The sequence below is a fragment of the Nomascus leucogenys genome, chromosome 5 (assembly GCF_006542625.1).
Source record: "Nomascus leucogenys isolate Asia chromosome 5, Asia_NLE_v1, whole genome shotgun sequence".
Classification (NCBI taxonomy): domain Eukaryota; kingdom Metazoa; phylum Chordata; class Mammalia; order Primates; family Hylobatidae; genus Nomascus; species Nomascus leucogenys.
Window position 1 is genome coordinate 54,749,905 of NC_044385.1, and position 24,871 is coordinate 54,774,775.

At 51.0% G+C, this 24,871-nt stretch overlaps 1 protein-coding gene and 1 long non-coding RNA gene across 3 annotated transcripts in view; one reads left to right on the top strand and one right to left on the bottom strand.

The window, feature by feature from the left end:
• LOC115835163 overlaps window positions 1–1,351 on the bottom strand; it is a 42,576-nt gene extending 41,225 nt beyond the window's left edge. Inside the window, exons 1-2 of the long non-coding RNA XR_004030124.1 lie at window positions 1,283–1,351; window positions 712–871 (exon numbers count right to left, since the gene is read on the bottom strand). This is a non-coding gene — a long non-coding RNA (uncharacterized LOC115835163). The remainder of the gene's footprint in view (window positions 1–711; window positions 872–1,282) is intronic.
• Window positions 1–23,475, top strand: part of SLC26A9 (solute carrier family 26 member 9) — a 30,471-nt gene extending 6,996 nt beyond the window's left edge. The window contains exons 2-22 of one of the 2 annotated variants that reach the window (XM_030813108.1): window positions 641–783; window positions 3,395–3,534; window positions 3,667–3,777; window positions 4,445–4,620; window positions 6,437–6,601; window positions 7,143–7,295; window positions 7,590–7,672; window positions 8,446–8,593; window positions 8,890–9,003; window positions 9,208–9,285; window positions 9,866–9,961; window positions 12,018–12,124; window positions 12,900–12,969; window positions 13,086–13,178; window positions 13,318–13,431; window positions 14,649–14,930; window positions 16,269–16,323; window positions 17,528–17,673; window positions 19,166–19,237; window positions 21,114–21,157; window positions 21,335–23,475. In XM_030813108.1, coding sequence (XP_030668968.1) covers window positions 659–783; window positions 3,395–3,534; window positions 3,667–3,777; window positions 4,445–4,620; window positions 6,437–6,601; window positions 7,143–7,295; window positions 7,590–7,672; window positions 8,446–8,593; window positions 8,890–9,003; window positions 9,208–9,285; window positions 9,866–9,961; window positions 12,018–12,124; window positions 12,900–12,969; window positions 13,086–13,178; window positions 13,318–13,431; window positions 14,649–14,930; window positions 16,269–16,323; window positions 17,528–17,673; window positions 19,166–19,237; window positions 21,114–21,157; window positions 21,335–21,641 — 2,679 coding nt within the window. In that variant the 5' untranslated portion in view covers window positions 641–658 and the 3' untranslated portion in view covers window positions 21,642–23,475. Of the gene's footprint in view, window positions 1–640; window positions 784–3,394; window positions 3,535–3,666; window positions 3,778–4,444; window positions 4,621–6,436; window positions 6,602–7,142; window positions 7,296–7,589; window positions 7,673–8,445; window positions 8,594–8,889; window positions 9,004–9,207; window positions 9,286–9,865; window positions 9,962–12,017; window positions 12,125–12,899; window positions 12,970–13,085; window positions 13,179–13,317; window positions 13,432–14,648; window positions 14,931–16,268; window positions 16,324–17,527; window positions 17,674–19,165; window positions 19,238–21,113 lie in introns of both variants that reach the window. The other variant, XM_030813109.1, reaches the window with a different exon arrangement.
• Window positions 23,476–24,871: the final 1,396 nt, after the last annotated feature.

The following is a 24,871-nucleotide window of genomic DNA, read 5'->3' on the forward strand; positions in this document are numbered from 1 at the left end:
GGGAAAGGTTAGGCACAGGAAGCCGTGGGAGAGACAGCCGGCAGGTGGACCATCCTCGTTTCCCACACACACCATTGTCCCCCTGGGAAACCTGTTGGTGAAGTTCTAGGTGTCTTGTCCAAGAAGGGTCCTCCTGAGGTCATTTCAGCTATCCCCCTGCCTCTAGGCAAGCTGTTTTCTGTTTCTTCCAAGCTGACTGGCTGAATGGTAGGAGCCTTTCTGCCAGGGAAACTGAGGTCTGGGGAGGGAGTATGGCTTGTGGGGACACCAGGGGTCAGGGGAGGGTAGGGTCCACCTGCTGAATCAAGTGGGGACTCCTGCCCTCATACTTCTACCTCCCCTTTGCCTGGTGCTCGGTGGGGGTGATGGTGACACCACAGGTGTGGAGTGCCAGCCACGTGCTGAGCGCCAAGCAAAACAGCCAGGGCGAGTGTATGCATCATCAATGCCTGGGAAGGAAGGCCACTCATGAAGGGAGTCTGACGGAAAAACTTGACAGAGGGAAGGGAGGCACCTTGCTTTATCGGGGCGGGGAAGGCCAGAATAAAACTCTGTTGCTGCGAGGACCAGAGAGAGAAGGCCTGGGCTGGCACTAGGGAGGGGTGTTCCCTCACCCTCCCCTCCTCTGCTTCTCCCAAAGCTTGTAAATGCCCCAGATATGAGCCAGCCCAGGCCCCGCTACGTGGTAGACAGAGCCGCATACTCCCTTACCCTCTTCGACGATGAGTTTGAGAAGAAAGACCGGACATACGCAGTGGGAGAGAAACTTCGCAATGCCTTCAGGTAACTGGTCCAGAACCCAGACTCCTGCCTCCTCTGCTCCCTACCAAAATCCTTTCTGCACCAGGACATGGCTTCTGCACCGGTATCCCTAAGATGGGGTTAAGGGAAGCCCTGGGGAAGCAAGGTTCTGAATGATGAATTTAAGATCCTACAACCTCATCTGTACTGAGACCCCCAAGGAGGATGGGGAGCAGGAGCAAGAGGCATCCAGAAGGGTTATAGGGCATTCCCAAACCCCTGCATGGGATCTCCCATATTCTCAATCCACCCGGGTCTCTCTGGGTTTGTTAAGGCGTGGTAGATGAGCATGCTACATTATGGAGGGGTGGGGAGCATCAGAGCCCTTACTCCATGCCCTATTCCCTCCTTACAAAAAATACCTGAAGTTACCATCACCCCACGTCTTTGTCCTTTCCCTCCCAGATGTTCCTTCCTCCATTTGGTCCAGAGAATGCCAAAAGGAGGCCCTAAATTTCTAAGCTTTCCTGAGGGGACCTACCGGAGTGTAGTCCTACCAGTGCCCAGGCTCTTTCCACTCTCAGCTCCCTGGAAATGCAATGGTGGGTATGAAACCTTGTCCCTAAGAAGGCGCTACACAAGGTGATCCATACCCACACCCCAGGAGGCTGGGGCTGCAGGTGTCACCCTCCCCATTCCCAGACTCCTGGCAGACCTCCTCTGGCCCAGCTGTAGGCCGGCTCACTCTCCCTCACTCCCCTGGGGAAATGGCTGATTCAGTTACCTGGATTGAGGTCGCTGGCAATGGCTGAAGTGGAGACGCAGGTGGAACTGGTTCAGGCCGGGGGACTCACCCACTTGAGTTTGTACTAAAAGCCCCAGCCCAACCCTATTTCTCTTGGGAGGCTCCATTTCTGCCCAGTTACAGGCTGTCCTCACAGCTGTGCTCCTCAGACAGGTGGTCTCTGCCAGTCTTTGTGCCCAAAGACTTTAGGGCACAAAGTCTGAGGATGAGAAGATCTGCTATTGTCCTAAAAGATTAGGATAATGAAAGCTGTAAAGGGATACAGCAAACTAACAATTCCTGTGATACTGGCATGAGAGCCTTGAACAGTGCCTGGCATAAAGAAGGTGCACCAATAAATATTTGTTTCATGAATGAATGAATGAATGAATGTCTAGAAAGCTAATCCCTCTCAGCCTCTGTTTTCAGCTCTTCTTTCAAGCTTCAGATTGCTTTGCCCAACATACAGCAGACTTGCAAGTAAGGTTGTGCATGGACTAGCCCTCAAATGAGTTGTTTTTCTTTCCCTAGCCAGCTCTCTATTCATAAGTCCGGCTTTCTCTGCCACAAACAGACCTGATGGAGCCCCTGCAGGGCTGGTTCTCTCTTCGAGCAAGGCTTTAGAGTTGCATTAAGCCATTTATCCCCCGTCCACCTCCCCTTTCAGCATCCCAGGGATGGCAGAGTCACCCAAGAGCCCCAGAAGGGACAGGGGATAAGATATTGATGGTGATGCTTTTTCTTGGAGTGTTAGTTGGAAAAGAAATCTGCCCAGACTTTCCAAGATACAAAGCATTGTCTTTGTTGGTTTCAGTCTTGGGTGACATCCAGGGGACCAAGTGTCAGGGAAACTATTGTTGAGCAACAGCAAAGACCAGGAATTGGTGCTGGGCAGGAAAGGAAGCCTCATCAGAGCAGGCCAGTGAGTCACCAGATGGGCCCTAAGTATTTGAGTTCCCTCAACTGGGAGAAGGAAAGCAAATGCCCCTCACCCACTTCCAGTCATCAATCCACCAGCTGTCACCCTTGAGTTTGTAAGCCCTTGTTCCTACCGCTCCTGAGTTTCTATGAAAGGACCTTGAGGTGTTCAACAAACAGGGAAGGGATCAACTCTCCCCACCCTGCGTTGACCAATGAATTCTTCCCTCCTCTGCTGCCCAGTGAATTAACAGGAGAAAGAACTCCGGTATTGGAGTTACCACACATAAAGGATAGTGAGTCAGCAGAGTGCACCCTGCAGGAACAATAGAGCCTTCCTTTTCAAGGAAGTTCTAAGAAAAATGGCAGCAGGCAGGCCCTACTCAGGTGTATTCACTCATTCATTTATTCAACAAATATTTACTAAGTGCCCCTGTGCAAGGCTCAAGGTGTACAAAGATGAACAGGAGAGCTAGACTTCTCGCCATGCATGGTGGGGTTTGCTGCCTAGTGGGAAAGACAGACAAAAAGCAAGGAATGCACACACAGGATGCACACACAGTGGCAGGAGCCAAGGTGCAGGTACCTGGGGCTGGGATCAGACAGACAGGACTCAGAGGAGCCTTTCCCAGAGAAAAGCCATCTGAGCCAGGGGATGGATCTGATACCTCCGAAGGCTGAGCCACCATAACACCCATACCTTTAAGCCAAGTCTTGTAAACTCCCCAGGTAAGCAGCTGGCAGTCAGAAGACCTCCAGCTAATGCCCAGGGCAAGTTGACCAGCTCTCAAAAAAAAGTTCCTGCCTTTTCTTCTCAATATCCCTGGCACACAATTCAGTGAATTTTGAATGAACCAATGAGTGAAATGAGCAGGATATGATAATCCCTCTCCAACACGGAATGTCCAAGCCATGCAGAGCTGACTGGAAATTTTCCCCTTTCCTCTCCAGATGTTCCTCAGCCAAGATCAAAGCTGTGGTGTTTGGGCTGCTGCCTGTGCTCTCCTGGCTCCCCAAGTACAAGATTAAAGACTACATCATTCCCGACCTGCTTGGTGGACTCAGCGGGGGATCCATCCAGGTCCCACAAGGTGAAGGGGCTCCCTCAGCCAGGCCTGGATTGCCACTCCCCCCACCATTCCTCTCCTCATCCCCACTCCATCCCTCTGTGATCCCCATAAGCCAGTCATGCTGCTGAGCTTCAATCTCGTTGTCCTCTGCAGGCATGGCATTTGCTCTGCTGGCCAACCTTCCTGCAGTCAATGGCCTCTACTCCTCCTTCTTCCCCCTCCTGACCTACTTCTTCCTGGGGGGTGTTCACCAGATGGTGCCAGGTAAGGCCTCTCCCCTCTGGGCAGGCAGGGTGACCCAGACCACAAGGATGGGAGGTGTGGCAAAGTGGGCTCGGGAGATTTTCCGTCTGCATTATCCTGGAGTTGTTGCTGGTCAGTCCTAGGGGAATGGTCACTGTGAATGTCATTTCCAGGTCCTCGGTAACCTTGGAGAAACCACTGAGCCTCTTTGAGTTCAGTTAGCATTACCTGTTCCATCTTCCTCCCAGGAATGAGAGGAAGACTTGGCAGAACAAGATATACCATATGCTATAACATGCTTAAACAGATGTGAGAAATCACCATCTAACTCCCTGGTTGGTCGCAGCCGGCCACTACAGGGACATTTGGACTTCTCTGGTGCTGAGTGAGATGGAGGAAAGCCTGGTCACAAGGGCTGGTTTCTGGTTCAGGCTCTGCTTATATTTCTTATTTCTGAGTTCATTTCCTCACGTGTCCCGTAAGACAATATTGACTGTTGAGGTGAAAGCACCTTGAAAAGCATAGATCATGGTTAGAGTGAGTGGTTGTTATTATTATGATGGAGAAGAGCCTTGGAGGTGCAGGAATCCATCCCCCTGGGGGTCGGGAAGCGTTCCTGGGCCCCTTTCTGGTTTCCATGGGTGTGGTCCAAACCTCTGATTTTTGCTGGCTGGGTGGGGCACCACAGGTACCTTTGCCGTTATCAGCATCCTGGTGGGTAACATCTGTCTGCAGCTGGCCCCAGAGTCGAAATTCCAGGTCTTCAACAATGCCACCAATGAGAGCTATGTGGACACAGCAGCCATGGAGGCAGAGAGGCTGCACGTGTCAGCTACGCTAGCCTGCCTCACTGCCATCATCCAGGTAAGGTGGCAGCCCCCAACCCTGCTAGAAGGGCATCAGACCTCCCTGCCCCTCCCTCAAAGCCTTAGCTTTGATGCTAAATCTGATTTAGGGGGCTGGGTGTGGAGGCTCATGCCTGTAATCCCAGCACTTTGGGAGGCTGAGGTGGGTGGATCACTTGAGGTCAAGAGTTTGAGACCAGCTTGACCAACATGATGAAACCCCATCTCTACTAAAAATACAAAAATAAGCCAGGCTTGGTGGCATGCACCTGTAGTCCTACCTACTCAGGAGGCTGAGGCAGGTGAATCACTTGAATCCGGGAGGCAGAGGTTGCAGTGAGCCGAGATCACACCGCTGCACTTCAGCCTGGGTGACAGAGCGAGACTCCGTCTCAAAAAAAAAAAAAAAAAAAAAAAAAAACAATTTAGGGCTCTACCTCCTTCCTCCTCCCCATCCCAGGGCTAAAGTGAACCTTGAAAATTAACAGTATCTCCTCATCTGCATCTAGCAGGGCCATACAAAAAAACAACAGCTGTACCTCGTAAAACTGTCCTGAGCTTTAAAACTATAAAAGACTCACAGCCTCTCTCCATTATCCCATGGAGAAACCCAACTCTCTGCCAGCACAATCTTGCAGACTGCTAATTTTCTCTAACATCCCTCACTCCACTCCAGCCTCCTCTGCTCCAAGCCACAGCAGCAGCTGCACAACATAAATTGAGCTTCTGCAAAGGGTTGCAAAGGATTCTGCTAGGTTTTATGAAGGGAGGCACAGCATGACAGAATGCAAGAGCAAAACGCAGTCCCAGAGAGCACTTTTCATTCACTCATTCATTCAGTTTTGTGCCAAGAACTAGGCTAAACCCTGGGATACAAAGATAAGTAAGAAAGAGGTACAATTCACAAGTTGCTTACAGCCCAGCAGAGGAAGGAGCCATGTCAACAGATAAATTTGTATGCAGTGAGATCAGCAGCAAAGTAGAGCCATGTACAAAGACTGTAGGGACACACAGCAGAGTCACGGAGGACCTCAAAGAGGAGGTGACACTCCACTTCTCTTAAAGGATGAGAACTTAACCAGGAACAAGATATACAGAGGATGGTCCAGGTAGAAGGAATAGTGCCTAAAAACACTGAGGCTTGAGAGAGTGTGATCTGCCCAGGGAAAGTAAGGGGCTTGGTGTGGCTGGAGGGTAGAGGGCCCCAGAAGAGGATGGAAAAGTAGGCAGGAACCAGCCAATGAGATCTGGCGTCTGTTCTCTAAACAGCGACTTTGGATCTGATTGGCAGTTTATAAGGATGATTCGGGCTACACAGAGAATGATGAGTGGGAGGTGGATTAGAATCAAGGCAGGGGACCTGTTGGGAGACTCTGCAGAGGCCCAGGCAGGAATAATGCAGGCCAAGACCAGGTAGAGAAAGAGATGGGGCTGGACTTGAAAAGAACATTTTACCAGGAGCTTGGTGATAGACTGGATGTGGGAGGTAAGGGAGGATGACTCTCGAGTTTTTGGTTGGGCAACCAGGTTAATGATGGTGTCATTTACCGAGAGAGAAAACACTGGGGGAGGACCAGACTTATTTTACAGATAAGCCAAAGCCAGAGAGGTGATGTGACAAAAAGGCCCACGCTCTAAAGGAGCTGAAGGTGTGATGGCAGCCATGTAGAGCACAGTGAAGGGCAGGTGAAGGTCACAGATTGTCCATTTCCCTCAAGCTACTGCTATGCTAGGATTGCACGGAGCTCCAGACCTGGGTGTGGGTGGGGGGCGGTCATTGGAACTGCTGAACCACATTGGTCTTCCCCCACCAACCACCCTTTTCCTCCTCTCAGATGGGTCTGGGCTTCATGCAGTTTGGCTTTGTGGCCATCTACCTCTCCGAGTCCTTCATCCGGGGCTTCATGACAGCCGCCGGCCTGCAGATCCTGATTTCGGTGCTCAAGTACATCTTCGGACTGACCATCCCCTCCTACACAGGCCCGGGGTCCATCGTCTTTGTGAGTCTGGGGATGCACCCCTGCCAATGGGGCAAGGCTGGAGCAGACACATGAGGAGGTTGTACTGTTTTAAGATGTCGTGAGCTCCTCATTGCAAGGGCTGACTTAGCTGTTGTTCAGAGAGGATTCTGAGGGGGTTTCTGTCTTGGGAGGGTCAAAGTCATGACCTTGAGGCTTACTGAGGTTCTTGGTAGTTAATCCCTGCAGAAAAGAGCTGTACATTCTCCACCGGTTCCCCATTCTAGTGCCTCAACCCCTCCCTGCCTGGAAAGTCCTGCCTTGTGTCTAATCTCCATCCCTCCTCCTTCAGCCCAAACTCTTCTAAATAAAAAGAAAGCTTCCTTTTCTAGCACAAGTTCCCCATGTGCCTTTTGGGAGAGGGCGGTGGATGACGTGACAGGGTTCCTATCAGGGTTTTAATTCTGTCTTGGTGTGCCTCCGTTAGCTTTGATGGCATCCCTTCCCTGGGTCAGACACCCAAAGGTGGGGCAGTATGGGAAGAAGGGGTGGGAGCCTGTGAGCATGATGCTCTTTCCCCCAGACCTTCATTGACATTTGCAAAAACCTCCCCCACACCAACATCGCCTCGCTCATCTTCGCTCTCATCAGCGGTGCCTTCCTGGTGCTGGTGAAGGAGCTCAATGCTCGCTACATGCACAAGATTCGCTTCCCCATCCCTACAGAGATGATTGTGGTAAGGACCTTGTCCAGAGCTGGGGTGTTGGGGGGCCAGGCTGTGAGACGAGGAAGCCCCTACCTTTCCTCACCCCATCCCCTCAACTGGCAGCCAGTGGGACCGGAAGTCAGATGTGAATCCATCCCATCCCCCGTATGTGGCGTTTCCTCTCTTTCTACTGCTCTAATAATTCCCCCTAAGGAGGCAGGGGAGTGGGATTCAGGGTCCCCAGAGAAAAGGGAGACTTGAGAGAGGCCCCTGCCCTGGCCCCAACTTAGGGCCAATCCCCATTCTCCACTCTGGGGTTTGCAGGTGGTGGTGGCAACAGCTATCTCCGGGGGCTATAAGATGCCCAAAAAGTATCACATGCAGATCGTGGGAGAAATCCAACGCGGGTGAGTCCAGGTGGCCCAGAAGCCTGGCCCACCTGCACCACATGCCCCACTAAGGCCTGAGTTCGGAGAGGGAGACAAGATGAACTCTATGAAAGTGCAGTCGAAACTGTATGACACTGACCATGTATGAATTACTATTACCGTTTCCTGAGAAGGGCCACACAACCAGCCAATGTAGGCTATTTTATGAAAAATGAGTCTTAACTGCCACACTCCCCTTATAAATCTCATTCAACTGATGCTGTTAAACAAAGCCTCTCTGATCAGCCCCTTGCTGGCTCTTTGCCTTGCTCTAATGCATTGGTTCTTTGTCCATGTAGAAAGGGAACCATTAGGTTCAACCAGATTCATGAAGCATCCACTCTGTGCCAGGCACCATGCTGGGCCCTGGGAGGAGAGGGACGATGCTTGTCCTGCAGAGTTGGAGCAGGCAAGGGAGGGAAGACCACACAGCACCAAAGGTCTAGGGGTCTGTGGACTCGTGGCCATACAGGGTTCAGAATCTGGGAGTTAACAAACGAGGCCCTACCACGTACTGGCCCAGGGACCTTGGGCAAGTTAGCTTCTCTCAGCCTCGGTTTCCTCCTTTGTAAAACAGGAGTGATGGTCCCTACCCTATGGGGTGGTGCTGAGGATTCAGACTGGATAGGATAACTTAGGCAAGATCCCGGCACACCATGGGGGCCTGGCTGGTCCCTGTGGGCTGGTGAAGGACTTGGCTGCCCTCCCCACTGACACCCTTGGGTTCTGCCCCCTTCCTGGCTCCTCTGCAGGTTCCCCACCCCAGTGTCGCCTGTTGTCTCACAGTGGAAGGACATGATAGGCACAGCCTTCTCCCTAGCCATCGTGAGCTACGTCATCAACCTGGCTATGGGCCGGACCCTGGCCAACAAGCACGGCTACGACGTAGATTCCAACCAGGTAGCTCTGGCCCCCCCCGGCAGGACTGGGCAGGATGGGTCAACTCAGGCCTGGCATGAGATATCTTGGGTGGGGAGCTCATTGGGCTGAGGTGAGGCAGGCTGCCTCGAGTGTGGCGGACAGGGGGTCCTCTGACCCCAAGAGGCTGACCTCCTCTTAACTGGGAATGTGTGACTTTATAGCCACTGGGTCACTCTCAGGTCCTAGGCCCACAATCCAGCTTGCATGCCTGACTGCACTTGGTCCCCGTGCCCCCCAGCCCCACACTGGCTTCTAATCCTGTCCCCTCCCGGCAGGAGATGATTGCCCTGGGCTGCAGCAACTTCTTTGGCTCCTTCTTTAAAATTCATGTCATTTGCTGTGCGCTTTCCGTCACTCTGGCTGTGGATGGAGCTGGAGGAAAATCCCAGGTGAGTCTTGTTCTAGGGGAGTTGGGGGGAGGAGGTAACAGAACAGTTGCCCCAAAGAAGCCTGGGCACTGCAAGCCAGGCCAGCTCTTCTCCAACCCCCTTCTTCCCTTCTTAGTCTCCACTGCACCAAAGCCATGGATTGGAAATAAATCAAGAGCAAAAATTTCACACCTTCCCTCTATCCCCAACTCTTTCTCGGAATAGGTGGCCAGCCTGTGTGTGTCTCTGGTGGTGATGATCACCATGCTGGTCCTGGGGATCTATCTGTATCCTCTCCCTAAGGTAAGAGCCCAGCCATCGAGCAGAAGACAACGAGAGACTCCAATAAGAACAATCCCTGAGAGTTATGTGGCACTTTGTGGACTACAAAGTGCCACCATTGTCATACTTAGCCTCAACCACAACCTGTGAGGTAGACAATGCAGGTTTCATCCTCCCCATTTTACAGGTGAAGGAAACTGAGTCTGAGAGTCTAAGTAACCTTGTCCATAGTGAGGCAGCTTACAGCGCAGGGCTGGTCCCAAACTCCAGCCTTCTGGCCTCAGAGTCTAATCCCTAGGCAACATTTGCACCTACCCATGAGTACCAGGCTCTCATATAGCCCAGCTAGGAGGTCTCTAGGCATGCATCATTTAGAGATGAGGGAAGAGAGATAGGGCAAGGATGGGACCAGGAAGGACCCCATGGCTCTAATGGCAGCACTTTCCAAACCTAAGGTCGAACGCAGAGATTTGGGGGATCAGCCAGGAGAGGTGTTCCAGAACTCCATCTCTGTCCTGCCAGGCTTCGGGGTCGGGTATGTGCAGGAGGGCAAAAAGAAGGGGAGACCCTGGGGGCCTGGAGCAATGTTCTGCTTCTCTAGTCTGTGCTAGGAGCCCTGATCGCTGTCAATCTCAAGAACTCCCTCAAGCAACTCACCGACCCCTACTACCTGTGGAGGAAGAGCAAGCTGGACTGTGTAAGTATCGGGCAGCCTCTGGGTACTGGCCATGCCCCTGCCCTCTCCTCCAACCCCACAGCCCTGTCAGTTAGCCCTGTCCTAACAATGAACCCTCTAGTCTGCTGCTTCCTAATTAGCATAGATGAGTGGTTAAAAGTCCAAGTTTCGAAGTGAAACATCCTATGTTCAAACCCTAACTCAGCCATCTGCTGGCTCTGTGGCCAACAGCAAGCCCCTTAACCTTTCCCATTCTTGGCATCTTAACCGGGGAAACGGTTATTTTATACTCTCTGCCTCCCAGGGTTTTCTATGAAGAAGAAGCAAGGTAATACAAGTAAACATGTTGTCTACATCGTATTTTATACTCAATAAAGCTTAGCTATGACTACTTTATGACATATAGCTCCAAAAAAGCAAACAGAAATAGTTTTTATTTTTTTTAAAAAAAGCCCTAGATCATAAAGCCAGGGGACCAAAATCTTGAGCAAGTTACTAGACTTTCCTGGGGTTCTATTTCCTTATCTGTAAATGGGGGTGAGACTCATGCAGTCATGGTTGCGTCAAACGCTGGCTCCGAGGATTAAATGAGATCACAGTGGGAAAACACCACATGAGCACAAACATTCTGCAAACATGACTTATTGTTTTGATTAGTCACACATTCCACCGCATCTTCCGCTGGGCATAGTAATGAAGGCCAGCGTGTTTTGATGACACTGCCTTCTCTCCATTTAAGCCCCACCATAACCTATGGGAGAGGATTTACTAAACTTTCTTAACGATGATGAAACCAAGGATCAGAATGGTTAAGTAAATCGTCAAAGGCTACAGAGGTAGGAAGTGGTAGAGTCTGGATTAAAACTCCAAGTCCTGGACTCCAGACCTCTAGGCTGTACTGTCTCATAGGGAAGGGAGGCTCACCCATCTAGGGCAGGGAAGAAAATCCTTAAAGCCAGAGAAGTGAGTGGCTCATCTGTGGTCACCCAGAGACAGAGTGATGAAGACAGGGAGAAAAATTATACCTCAGTTCCCAGCCCAAGGATCTGCTTTGACCATAACCCAACAAGCCCCCGTTATGGCGATATTTCCTTAGGTTCATATGGCGGCTTTTGTTTCCATTTGCTCTTCACAGCAATTCTCTACAGGAATCTGGGCAGATTTATTTCCTTTAGAGGAATTTGCGGGTCTTAAAATCTATGGGGGGCAACTATCAAAACTTCACCCAATATTGCCCCCCCCACCCACACATAAAACCAGGCCCCCAGCCGATCAGAAAGCACTGCTGAGCTCCTGTCAGGGCCGATGCAGCTCGCTGTGAGACAGAGAGAGGGAACTCACATTTATTGATCACCTGCTGAGCATCCATCACTGGGCTAGGACTGTCACATTCCTTAACTTTTGAATCCTTTCATAAGGTAGACATTATTATTCTCCTTTTGTTTCACATAGTCATTAAAGAACAAAACTTTGCGCTGGGTGCGGTGACTCACACCTGTGATCTAGCACTTTAGGGGGCTGAGGCAGGAGGATCGCTTGAGGTCAGGAGTTCAAGGTCAGCTTGGGCAGCATAGCGAGAGCCATCTCTAGAAAAATAAAAAGTTAGCTGGGTGTGGTGGCACGTGCCTATCGTCCTAACTATTCAGGAAGGTAAGGTGGGAACACAACTTGGGTTCAAGAGCTTGAGGCTCCAGTGAGCTGATCTTGCCACTGCACTACAGCCTGAGCAACAGAGCAAGACCCTGTGACTCCAAAAACAAACAAACAAACAAACACATTTTGAACCCAAACAGATCTGACCCAAGATGCATGCTCTTATAGATGCCGCCTCCCTGCGTGCTGGGGCTTCTGTCAAAAACATAGACAAGATCAGGCAACCACAGTCAATCTAAGGGAAAAAGGAAAGTGTAACCAAAGCACAAATACATAAAATATTGCAAAAACACAACTTTAAAAAAAAAGAGAAGAGAGGCTCTGAGGTTGTACTAACAGAGAATGGCCTTGGCTAATCCAGGAAGACTTCCTGAAAGAGGTTGTTTTTTCCCCAGGTCTGCTTTTGACATCTCTCTTTTCACAGTGCATCTGGGTAGTGAGCTTCCTCTCCTCCTTCTTCCTTAGCCTGCCCTATGGTGTGGCAGTGGGTGTCGCCTTCTCCGTCCTGGTTGTGGTCTTCCAGACTCAGTTGTAAGTGATAGCTTCTGCCCTCCCAGGCCCACAGTCGGGTCCCTGGGCCAGCCCGCAAAGGGCTCCCATGCCATGGCCTGGCTTAGTCCACTGCACCTTCCACCTCTGGGCCTGGCACTGGAGGTACCACCAGGCCCAAGGAGAGCCCAATCCAGCCAGGACTGTGGGCACAGTCTGGGCTGTTTGACTTCTCATATCCTGAAAACCCTGAAAACCCCAGAGAAAGTCAGCATAGTCTTGCTGGGGATGTCTGGGGAGAGGGAAGTGGCAGAGAAAGGAGGGCAAGGGCAGGTGGTGGATTCAACAGCCTTCCAAAGACACTGCCAGAACCCCAAACCAAATGGGACCCCACCCCAGGAGAGTACCAGGGTGGAAGACAGAAGCTGTGTTCTACACACTGGGAGTATCACAGAGAAGGGGTCTTGGCCAAGGCAGGGAGGATGCTGAATGTCGGGGGAATCCTGTCTTCTCTTCTTGAGAACTCAGAACAAGGAAATGATGACTTCAGGGCAACTCCCACCACTTCTCCGACCACTTCTCTCCCCTGCCCCGTGGTCTGGGAGCTATGTCAAGGGCCTGCCTGTCATCCTCATAGTTATAGGAGGCCACAGGCCACCAGACATGTGTCTCCAGTGCAAAAAGACAGACACAGCAAGTCTGGGGGTGAGGACAGGACCCCATCCTACCTTGGCTCTGCCCCCGCCCCAGCAGGGGCACAGTTCCAGGTCCATGTGCCATTAGCATTCTCATGTTTTTCTCTTCCTTCTTCATCCAGTCGAAATGGCTATGCACTGGCCCAGGTCATGGACACTGACATTTATGTGAATCCCAAGACCTATAATAGGGTAGGTAATTCAAGCTTATGACCTCCTTCTTTTGCTCTGCACCACCCCAAGAAGAGGTTGTTTTTGAAAGCCAATAAAGACATTTCTGCAACTTGAGCTCAGTCTCCCTGTCACAGGCCCAGGATATCCAGGGGATTAAAATCATCACTTACTGCTCCCCTCTCTACTTTGCCAACTCAGAGATCTTCAGGCAAAAGGTCATTGCCAAGGTAAGGCTCAGTGCCTGGCAACCAGAGGCTCTGGACGGAGAGTGGCCAGAAGATGGAAGCAGAAGGGCGGTGGGAGCTGAGAACAGGCCACTCCCGTAGAGGATGGAGGTCAAGATTGCTGTTGGCTCTCTCCCTACAGACAGGCATGGACCCCCAGAAAGTATTACTAGCCAAGCAAAAATACCTCAAGAAGCAGGAGAAGCAGAGAATGAGGCCCACACAACAGAGGAGGTCTCTATTCATGAAAACCAAGGTGAATGGAGACCAGGAGCAGCCCCGTGCGCTGCTCTCCTTCCCATTCTGATATTGCCCCCTGTTACTCATGGTACCCCAGGGGCCCCATTTCCTACCCTGACAGGCAAAGACAGAAAGTCTCTGGGAACACTGCCTGGTGGCCACTGGGCATTTTTCTTCTTTTTTTTTTTTTTAAGAGATGGAATTTTGCTCTTGTCATCCAGGCTTGAGTGCAATGGCATGATCTTGGCTGTCTGCAACCTCCACCTCTGGGGTTCAAGCGATTCTCCTGCCTTAGCCTCCCAAGTAGCTGAGATTACAAGTGCCACCACGCCCGGCTAATTTTTATATTTTTAGTAGAGATGGGGTTTCACCATGTTGGCCAGGCTGGTGTCAAACTCCTGACCTCAGGTGATCCACCTACCTCAGCCTCCCAAAGTGCTGGGATTATAGGCCTGAGCCACTGCACCCAGCCTGGGCATTTTTCTTTTTGGATGAGGTGCTACCATCTCCCAGGGAAGCCACTGAACCCCCACGGCCCTTCCCCATTTTCTGGCCAAGATAGGACATGGCCCATGGACTTTTGAACAACCCAGAGGGGAAGCAGCAGTGAATTTCCTGGGGAACCCAGGCAGCCCAGGGCTAGCAAGGCTGGGGTGGGCATGGGAGTAATCCTTGTAATCCCAGCACTTTGGGAGGCTGAGGCGGGAGAATCAGCTGAGGTCAGGAGTTCAAGACCAGCCTGCCCAACATGGCAAAACCCTGTATCTGCTAAAAATACACAAAAATTAGCCAGGCGTGGTGGTGGGCACCGTAATCCCAGCTACTTGGGAGGCTGAGGCACGAGAATCACTTGAACCCAGGAGGTAGAGGTTGCAGTGAGCCGAGATAGTGCCACTGCACTCCAGCCTGGGCAACAGAGGGAGACTCTGTCTCAAGAAATAAGGAGCTCAGTGTCCCCGGAGGGGCTTTTTCCTGGGCAGAGTGGGCCTGAGGCTTCAGTGCCTCTCTTGGCTGGGTCCTCTGACTTTGTCTGGGTTGTAGGAGACCAAGAGGCCCTGCCTAAGAAAGGGCTTTGGGAGAGGCCTCTCTGGTGGAGCTTCGGGGTCTGTGTTCACCATCACCGAGGAGAGTTATTCCCCTCCACCTACACCCTCCATGCCCCTGCTTCAGTCACAGCAAGGTCTGGCTCAGTCTGGTGGTCCCTGACTCGGCCCACTGTCCCCACCCCTCCAGACTGTCTCCCTGCAGGAGCTGCAGCAGGACTTTGAGAACGCGCCCCCCACTGACCCCAACAACAACCAGACGCCGGCTAACGGCACCAGCGTGTCCTATATCACCTTCAGCCCTGACAGCTCCTCAGCTGCCCAGAGTGAGCCACCGGCCTCTGCTGAGGCCCCCGGCGAGCCCAGTGACACGCTGGCCAGTGTCCCGCCCTTCGTCACCTTCCACACCCTCATCCTGGACATGAGTGGAGTCAGCTTTGTGGACTTGATGGGCATCAAGGCCCTGGCCAAGGTGAGGCCCTCAGGGACAGCAAGCACCACCCACTCCACCCCCTCCGCTCTGCTCTCCACATTCCCTTTCCTGGGAGCCCTCATTTCAGGAAGCTGAGGGAGGAAGCTCACCAGGGAGGCTAACGGCTCCTAGGAATCCCTCCTTTCCCCAGACGCTACCAGGATGGGACATTCTCCACAGAGCAGGCCCAGACAGCCCGTGACAATGAGTGGCGGGAGAAGTCTACCAGAGCTTCAGGCCCCCGTGCTCCCAACACCCCCAGCAGCGGCCATCCCAAGTCCCTCTCAGCCACCAGGAACCCACCCAGGGTCTCTGAGGAGGGTCCGGTTTGGCTCCTGGTTCATGATCTGCTGCCCTTGTCCCTCATTCACTGGCCACCCTAGGAGAGGAAAAGAAATAACACCAGTGCCCCACACCATCAGGCCAAACAGACAGTCCACGGGACACTTTGAATGAATGTATCTATCTGATAACTTTCCAGCAGCCACCGCCAATGGCGGGAGTCAGCAAACCTCAGAGCTGGCTCAGATAGAGGCAAGCCAGGGGAACAATGGGCACAGAGAGTGTTCGGACTGACTTCACCATCAACCATGCGCAGGGCAGGCCCCATACCCAGCCTTGGGCTTGGGCCTCAGCCGGCTTCCTTAGCTGGGATCTGGAGTCCAGGCCAGCCTTGGCTGAAGCTCTAGACTCCCTGAGGCTCCATCCTCCCCTGCAGCTTCTGTCTGAAGCCACAAAGGAGTCTGGGAATCTAAGCTACTAAAAGAAAAGATCAGCCGGGCGTGGTGGCTCACTCCTGTAATCCCAGCACTTTGGGAGGCCAAGGCAGGTGGATCACAAGGTCAGGAGTTCAAGACCAGCCTGGCCAACATGGTGAAACCCCATCTCTACTAAAAATACAAAAATTAGCTGAGTGTGGTGATGGGCGCCTGTAGTCCCAGCTACTCGGGAGGCTGAGGCAGAGAATTGCTTGAACCCAGGAGGCGGAGGCTGCAGTGAGCCGAGATCGCGCCACTGCACTCCAGCCTGGGCAACAGAGTGAAACTCCATCTCAAAAGAAAAAAAAAGAAAAGATCTAGCCCCACAAGAAGGGGCCATGGTGACTTTAAGTGCCCGCCACATTGGCAAAACTCCATTTCCGCCCCACTTCCCAGAGAAGCCGTCAGCCAACACTCCAGGGAGAAGTGGTGTGCTTTGCTGCTATTTTTATCTTTGGCTGCTGGGCTCTTGGGGTTGCTTATTTGTTTGGCTTCCCCTCTGAAGTACGTTTTGTGAATCACTTTTGAGACCCACTCAGAACATTCCTTTCCTTTTGCCTCCCTACCCCAACACTTCTAGCTGAGCTCCACCTACGGGAAGATTGGCGTGAAGGTCTTCTTGGTGAACATCCATGGTAAGAGAAAGAGGACATTTAGGGACTGAAAGGCTGGCAAGGAGTGTGGGGTAGGAACAGGTTGGTGGGGTCTGAATAGTGAGGAGGTTGGAAATGAGAGCACCCAGATATCCCCCGCCAAGCTGCTGCCTGCTCATAAAAGCTTCAGGTGCAAGTCCAAAGAGACTGCTCAGATTGCATAAACATCCTAGGGGCCTTAGTGACAGAGTGGGGGTGAGGGGGTCATGGAGTTACAAAAGGACAGCTAGGATTCTAATCTACCCCGTAACTAATTTGCCATGTATCCTTGGCTGAGTCACTTTATCTCTCAAGAGATCTATTTCTACCTGTGTAAAATGACAGGGTTGACTAGATGGATTTGAGGATCCTCTCCCAATCAGCAACTCTGTGAATCTATATAGGCATAGAGCACACAGTACCCTAATTCCCCAGGGAACATATAAATATGCAGTTTTGTAGGCATACAGCCTCCAAAGGGTGCATATACACAGCCTCAAGGACGTGGCCACAAAGCAGCAGACATTTACATCACTAGCATGTATGCAAAGTGCAGAGATGTGGGAGCAAGTGCACACAGACACACAGGAGAATGTGAAGGGGCACATGCACACACACCCAGCTACCTGCACTGGGTCAGACCCCCTCCAGCAGGGCTGCAGGTCCCAAGCTCCGCATGGCCACACTTGGGGAGAGAATCTGCAGTGACAATGACCTGCTATGATATGTTCTGGAGTTAGAAGCAGTGGATTCTCCCCAACCTCACTGGACACCCCCTCAGGAAACCATCTCTAGGATTAAGAGTAATAGTTCTGCCACACGTTGGAAGTTGCTGGAAAGGTCTGGGAAAACAAGAGGAAGGATGGGTCCTTGGGGGATAGAACTGGCAGCGGCCTCCTCAAGGATGGCTTAGGCTTTTCCACGCAACTCACCACAAAGTACTGACTCCCTAAATCAAACTGCTTCCTTCTGCCCTGGGTTGAAACTTCAGTATCCTCAAGTTCATGTTGCCCTCTGCCGTCCAGAACTGATATTACACTGCCAATGCCATGGCCCTCAGATACAGCAAGAGCTCGGACCTCAGGCCTCTCCCATCCCTGCTCTGGTCTCACCATCTTCCCCACCCCCCAATGGCTATCATCTTTCTGAAGATGATCCAATCCACAATGGCTGTTATCTTTCTGAAGGTGATCTTTTCTCCTTCTAGCCCAGGTGTACAATGACATTAGCCATGGAGGCGTTTTTGAGGATGGGAGTCTAGAATGCAAGCACGTCTTTCCCAGCATACATGACGCAGTCCTCTTTGCCCAGGCAAATGCCAGAGACGTGACCCCAGGACGCAACTTCCAAGGGGTAAGGTCCTTGCACCTGGGGAATTCTAGGATCCAAGGCACTGAAATAGCAGGACCAAGAGGCATTAGAAAGAACACAAGAGAAGGTTTAAGTTCCAATATCAAGTCTGCCGTTTCAGTTTTCTGAATCTCAATTTCCTTATCTATAGAATGAGCACCATCAACTAACATTACCTACCTGTCTGCGTTTTTCTTTTGTTTTGTTTTAGGGTTAAATGATAATTACATCTTTTGTGTCACTTGAAAGCACTTCGTGTATTATAAAAATTCTTTATCAATATAAATTTGCTGGTTGCACAAACACCCAAAGCATGGTAGAGAAGACCCACTCTGCCAGCATCATTCCCTGCCTCTTCCTCATCTCTTTCTAAAGGGGGCTTTGGGGAAGGGAGGGGAGGGGAGTAAGCCTACCCATTTTAACTTAGCGGAGCTTAGAGATTTCAGGCTGGTGAGGGATAAAGAGATTGGGTCTGAGCTTTGTCTCAGCTTTTTGACATTTAATTTTCTAGCTCAGTAAGTGACACACAAATGGGATACAAATAACATCATCTAAAACTCCAGAAGACTGAGGAGTCAGAAAAAGCCTACGCTCTTGGGGTCCCTGCCCAGATCTCCAGTCATCTCTCAGCCCTCAGGGTTCCCTCCCAGCTCAGCTCCTGCCCTTGGCCTCCCAAGACTCTGTTTGTGCCCCAGCCCTGGGTAAAAACCTCCCCTGCCCTCTGTGGGTCATAAGAAAGGCTTTTCTGGCCCTAGAGCAACGATTTGCTCTTTGCCTTAAGAGACTGATGAAGGTGAAACCATCTGTTCTAAATGCTGAAAGACTGCCCAGGAACACACAGGGCGCTGGCTCCTGCCCTCCATGCCTAGAGGGAAACCCTGGGGAAACAATGGGCTTTCCTGCTTCGTGAACTTGTCCGCAGAGCAAAGAGGGAGATTCTGGAGGAATCTGCGTAATTTGTTAGTGCACTAATCATGTTCAGCTACTCTAGTTGATATGTATACTTGATTTGTTATAGAGTTATAAATAATTTATATTTTATATAATATATACTTGCATATTATAGACTACATTCACAGACACAAATCACACACATAAACACACAGCTTTTCAACAGCATTGTGAGGGACAAAGCAGGCAAAGCGAGGCTGGTTATCAGACTTTAACAGATTAGAAAACAGATTCCCAGGAGGACAGGAATTCCCCAAGGTCAGGCAGCTAGCCAGTAGTTTTTCTAAGCTGGGTAAAACCTTCCCTGCCTCTAACAGCCCACAAAGGAGGGAAGACCGCGATACACACCTGTCTGGTATAAGGGGGGAAGACCACAGCCGTGCTGTTTTTGAGAGGCAGGTGAGGGAAGGGGAAAGAGGATAAGTCATGTGTCAGGAAGCAGTGTCCAACCAGAGCTGGCAACCTGTCCCTCTTCCTGCCACCATGCACTAACTTTGCTGTCCAGTCACTGAAGCTAATTCTGCACCGGCTTCCTCTCTTCCAGGCTCCAGGGGACCCTGAGCTCTCCTTGTACGACTCAGAGGAGGACATCCCCAGCTACTGGGACTTAGAGCAGGTGAGCTGAGGGACGGGGCTGTGAGGGTGGGAGCAGGGTGAGGAGGGGAAGGATGGGGTCGCTGTCAAATACAAGGCGTTCACTCAGCTGTCTCACCTCCAGCCCAGAGCAGTCACATTCAAGGCCACAAAGATTTGTGGTCATCTTTGTTTCTTTTTCTTTTTTTTTTATTTGAGACAAAGTCTCGCTCTATCACCCAGACTGGAATGCAGTGGCATGATCTCGGCTCACTGCAACCTCTGCCTCCCAGGTTCCAGCGGTTCTCCTGCCTCAGCCTCCTGAGTAGCTGGGACTTCAGTCCTGCACCCAGCTAATTTTTGTATTTTTAGTAGAGACAGCTTTTCACCATGTTGGCTGGGCTGGTCTCAAACTTCCAATCTCAAGCAATCTGCCTGCCTCGGTCTCCTAAGTGCCTGGATTACAGGCATAAGCCACGATGCCTGGCCTTTGTTTTCATTCTTCTCACTCCCTGAAAGGCATCGTGAGGAGAGGGTGAGTCACTGGACCAAGTCCTAGAGAACTAGTATCTATTCTTACTCTCCAACGCATCACCCATGTGACCCTGAGCAAGCCACATACACCCTGGGCCCTAGTTTTTATCATCTGTGAAATTAGGGAAACATACGTAATACCTGTCCCATCCACCACACAAGATTGGTGGGGCAGTCACTTGTTCTTTCATTAATTCAGCAGGTATTTCTGGTGTACCTACTGTTTGCCTGACACAGTTCAGGATGGGCACATAGCAGTGAGCAAAACAAAGGCCTCTGCCTTTTAGAAACTTACGTTCCGGTAGAATAGATTAATTCTGGGTCTACAGATGAATTATTATTGCATGTGGACAAGCCTTAAGAACTAAAAGATATGTGGCTGGGTGCGATGGTTCACATCTGTAATCCCAGCACTTTGGGAGGCTGAGGTGGGCGGATCACCTGAGGTCAGGAGTTTGAGACCAGCCTGGGCAACATGGCAAAACCCCATCTCTACTAAAAGTACAAAAACTAGCCAGGGGTAGTGGTGCACGCCTGTAGTCCCAGCTACTCGGGAGTCTGAGGCATGAGAATCACTTGAACCTGGGAGGCAGAGGTTGCAGTGAGCCGAGATCATGCCACTGCACTCCAGCTTGGGTGACAGAGCTAGACTGTCTCAAAAACAAACGAACAAAACAAAACAAAACCTAAAAGGTATGCGGATATGAGGGATAATCATCCCCACAGGGCCCCTGGATTAACACCACCCCACCAATGCCCTGAATTAAAAGAAACCAGATGACTGGCTTTGGGTCTATGAGAAGTAGTGTCTCTCTTTATGCCTCTTCCCATTCTTTTTGACATTGAGCTCCATGGTGCTCTGAATCCATCTCTCACAGTGCTGATGGCAGGTGGGACAGATGAGAAAATAGAGCTGGAGCCACAGAGATTTGGCAGACTGATTTCTGTGCCCTCTTGGGATCTCCAGCACTTTCCAAAAAGCCTGGATAGGACCAAAATAGCATATCAAGGACTACTGTCTAAAGAAAGGACTTTAGAGCTTGTCTACTGCCAACCCTCGTTTTACCCAATGAGGAAAGTGGAGCTAAAAGGAGGCAAGGGACACGTGGAAGGTCACACAGCACACGGGAGGTGATTCACATGTAGATTTCAGCACCTGCTCCTGCAACGCTGGACTGGTTCACCTCCTAGGCTGACCCTGCCTCTCCCCTGTTCACACACTCTCTCTCGTGCACGCACACACACACACACACACACACAGGGGCACACATGGTGCCTCGTTCTGGCCAGGGGTTCCTAGGGTCACCTCTTGGTTGCAGCCACTGTGACCCCAACTGGTCTAACCTCTCTCTTCCCCTCGCACTTCCTTCCTGTGGTTCCTGCAGGAGATGTTCGGGAGCATGTTTCACGCAGAGACCCTGACCGCCCTGTGAGGGCTCAGCCAGTCCTCATACTGCCTACAGAGTGCCTGGCACTTGGGACTTCCATAAAGGATGAGCCTGGGGTCACAGGGGGTGTCGGGCGGAGGAAAGTGCATCCCCCAGAGCTTGGGTTCCTCTCTCCTCTCCCCCTCTCTCCTTCCCTCCTTCCCTCCCCGCATCTCCAGAGAGAGCCTCTCAGCAGCAGGGAGGTGCTACCCTTACAGGAGTGAGAGTCTGGTGAGCCCACTCTTCACCCATCAGGACCTGGCCACAATGGACAAGCCTCCTGCTCACTCCACCCCACCCACCTCTTCCCTGTCCTTGGCAGCTGAAGGACACCTTGACTTCTGGCTTTTACGAGTGAGCCAAAAACAGAAGGACAAGTACAACTGTGCTGGCCTGCTGTACAAGCTTCAAAGTGTCCCAGAGCCCACACGGCTCGGTGTCAGATGGTGTCAGGCTGCCACGGGACATAGGGATAAACTTGGTTAGGACTCTGGCTTGCCTTCTCCAGCTGCCTCAACTCTGTTTCTGGCAGCTCTGCACCCAGGGACCATGTGCTCTCCACACCCAGGAGTCTAGGCCTTGGTAACTATGCGCCCCCCTCCATCATCCCCAAGGCTGCCCAAACTACCACTGCTGTCAGCAAGCACATCAGACTCTAGCCTGGACAGTGGCCAGGACCATCGAGACCACCAGAGCTACCTCCCCAGGGACAGCCCACTAAGGTTCTGCCTCAGCCTCCTGAAACATGACTGCCCCTGCCCTCAGAGGCTGCTCCCTTCCCCTGGAGGCTGGCTAGAAACCCCAAAGAGGGGGATGGGTAGCTGGCAGACTCCTCTGGCATACTAGTAATAGATACCAGTTATTCTGCACAAAAGCTTTTGGGAATCCCTCTTTGCACTCAGAGACTCAGAGGGGAAGAGGGTGCTAGTACCAACACAGGGAAAACGGACGGGACCTGGGCCCAGACTGTCCCCCTTGACCCCAGGGCCCATCAGGGAAATGCCTCCCTTTGGTAAATCTGCCTTATCCTTCTTTACTTGGCAAAGAGCCAGTCATGTTAACTCTTCCTTATCAGCTTGTGGCCCAGAGACACAATGGGGTCCTTCTGCAGGCAAAGGTGGAAGTCCTCCAGGGATCCGCTGCATCCCCTAACTGCATGCAGATGTGGAAAGGGGCTGATCCAGATTGGGTCTTCCTCCGCAGGAAGATTCCTTAACACGCTTAGGACCCGAGGCCATCTTCTCCTATGAAGATGAAAATAGGGGTTAAGCTCTCCATATGTACAAGGAGGTATTGAGAGGAACCCCACTGTTGACTTGAAAATAAATAGGTTCCATGTGTAAGTGTTTTGTAAAATTTCAGTGGAAATGCACAGAAAATCTTCTGGCCTCTCATCACTGCTTTTCCCAAGCTTCTTCAACTTAACAACCCCTTCCCTAACAGGTTGGGCTGGCCCAGCCTAGGAAAACATCCCCATTTCTAACTTCAGCCAGACCTGCATTGTGTGTCTGTGTGTTGAGTGAGCTGGTCAGCTAACAAGTCTTCTTAGAGTTAAAGGAGGGGGTGCTGGCCAAGAGCCAACACATTCTTGGCCCAGGAGCATTGCTTTTCTGTGAATTCATTATGCCATCTGGCTGCCAATGGAACTCAAAACTTGGAAGGCAAAGGACAATGTTATCTGGGATTCACCGTGCCCAGCACCCGAAGTGCCAAATTCCAGGAGGACAAGAGCCTTAGCCAATGACAACTCACTCTCCCCTACTCCACCTCCTTCCAAGTCCAGCTCAGGCCCAGGAGGTGGGAGAAGGTCACAGAGCCTCAGGACATTCCAAGTCAGAGTCCCCTTTGAACCAAGTATCTAGATCCCCTGAGGACTTGATGAAGTGATCCTTAACCCCCAAGTAATCATTAACCCCCAGACCAGCCTCAGAACTGAAGGAGATTGTTGACCCAGTGGCCTGGAGTTGAGGCTCAGGGAGAGATCTGCAACATGTCTGAGGGTTGCACAGCCCGCTGTGGAGGTAAGATTGGAAACACATGAGGCAGAGGGAAGACATTGAAGAAAACATCTCTGCTGGAATATTTGGAAAAGAACACTCTTCTGGACCTGGTTGAAGCAGGAAAGATGGAGGCAAAGTAGTGAAATAATCCAGAATTTCAATACTTTTGAATGTTCTTAGTGATACTGACCTGTGGTAATATAATTCCCAGGGAGGACTGGGAACCTTATCTCTTGAGATATTTGCATAATTTATTTAATTTAAGCCTCATTTTCCTTTTGTTCATTTTGGTAATAAAGTGGATTTGAATTGTGAACAAATGCACATGTTTGGGTGGTTTTCTAGAAAAGCAAAACAAGTCACCTCCACGGAGACCTAGCCCTGCTTTGCATTATCCCGGGGGGGGGAAGCAATGAGGACTCAGATTTCTCCATAGGTCTCCCAGCTCCACTCCAGATTCTGATTTTCCATCCTGGGAATGCATAAACTTCCATGATCCAGCTAAAGAACAGAAACTGGGCAGAGAAGATTGGGCTGAGGGGTCCACACACCCAGGACCAGTACCCACAGCCAACTCTGGATTTTTGTGGCTATAGGGGGTGGCAAAGCCCATCATCCCTCTGCATACCTTTCACTCACTAATTCTTTCACATTCATGGGATGCCTATTAAGGGCCAATCCCATCATTACTTAGCAAAGCCTTCAGAATCCTTAGTGTGGGGCAGCATACAATCTAATCCCACCTTTCGCTCCCCTGTTTGTGAGACAATGCAAGGAGAGCAAAGCCATGGGATTCAAGTGTCATACAAGCTAGGTTGACTGTCAACTGTATTTACCAGCAATCCGAAAAGGAAGAAGATAAGAGGAATCACAGAAAAACAAAAAGCAAAGGCATAAAGGAGACAGCAAGAGGATGAAGCGGAAAGAGATGAAGGACCAGAGATTAGACAAAACAAAGAGGGAAGGGAGATGAATGGTCAATGGTATAGAGATACACAGGAATAAAAAGATGGAGAGAAGCCAGGCACAGTGGCTCACACCTGTAATCCCAAAACTCTGGAGATTTAAAGGATTGCTTGAAGCCAGGAGTTCAACACCAGTCTGGCCAACCCATAGTGCAACCCCATCTCTTAAAAAAAAAAGATGGGGAAAACTAGAAGGAGGAGAAACAGTTGAAGGAAGAGGATATGTTGCAGAGGCAGAGAAGTCAATGAGTCCCAAAATGATATTTATTTAAGATAAACTAGTCTTGCTTTAGCTGCTATTCAGCTGAGCTGTGGGATTTGGGTAAATGAGCAATTAGCATCCCTCTCGTAGGAGTTTTAGACTTTTTTTCTAATGATGCTATCTTAGCCTGATTCCCCCTGGATGCAGAACCTGAGACAAAAGTCTGCACGGGCTATTCAGGCAATGATCTCAGGGAGAGGAGTGATGGGCAAGAGTGAAAACAGGGAGGCAGAGAAAGCCAACACAAGAAAGAGCCACTGTGAAAGGCAAGTGGGGCTCTACCCCACCAGTCCTTCCCAGGAGCCCTGTGAGAAGTATCTGCAAACTGTCCTAGAGAAACATTTAACGCTCACACCCATAGTCCATTGATCAAGGGTGGCCCTATGGGTATTAACTCTTCAACAAATACAGGATGCATGGATATGCGTGCAGAGCAGTTCCCAAGGTGACCCATGCTAGGGCATCAGTGACGCACCTGCAGGAAGGAAG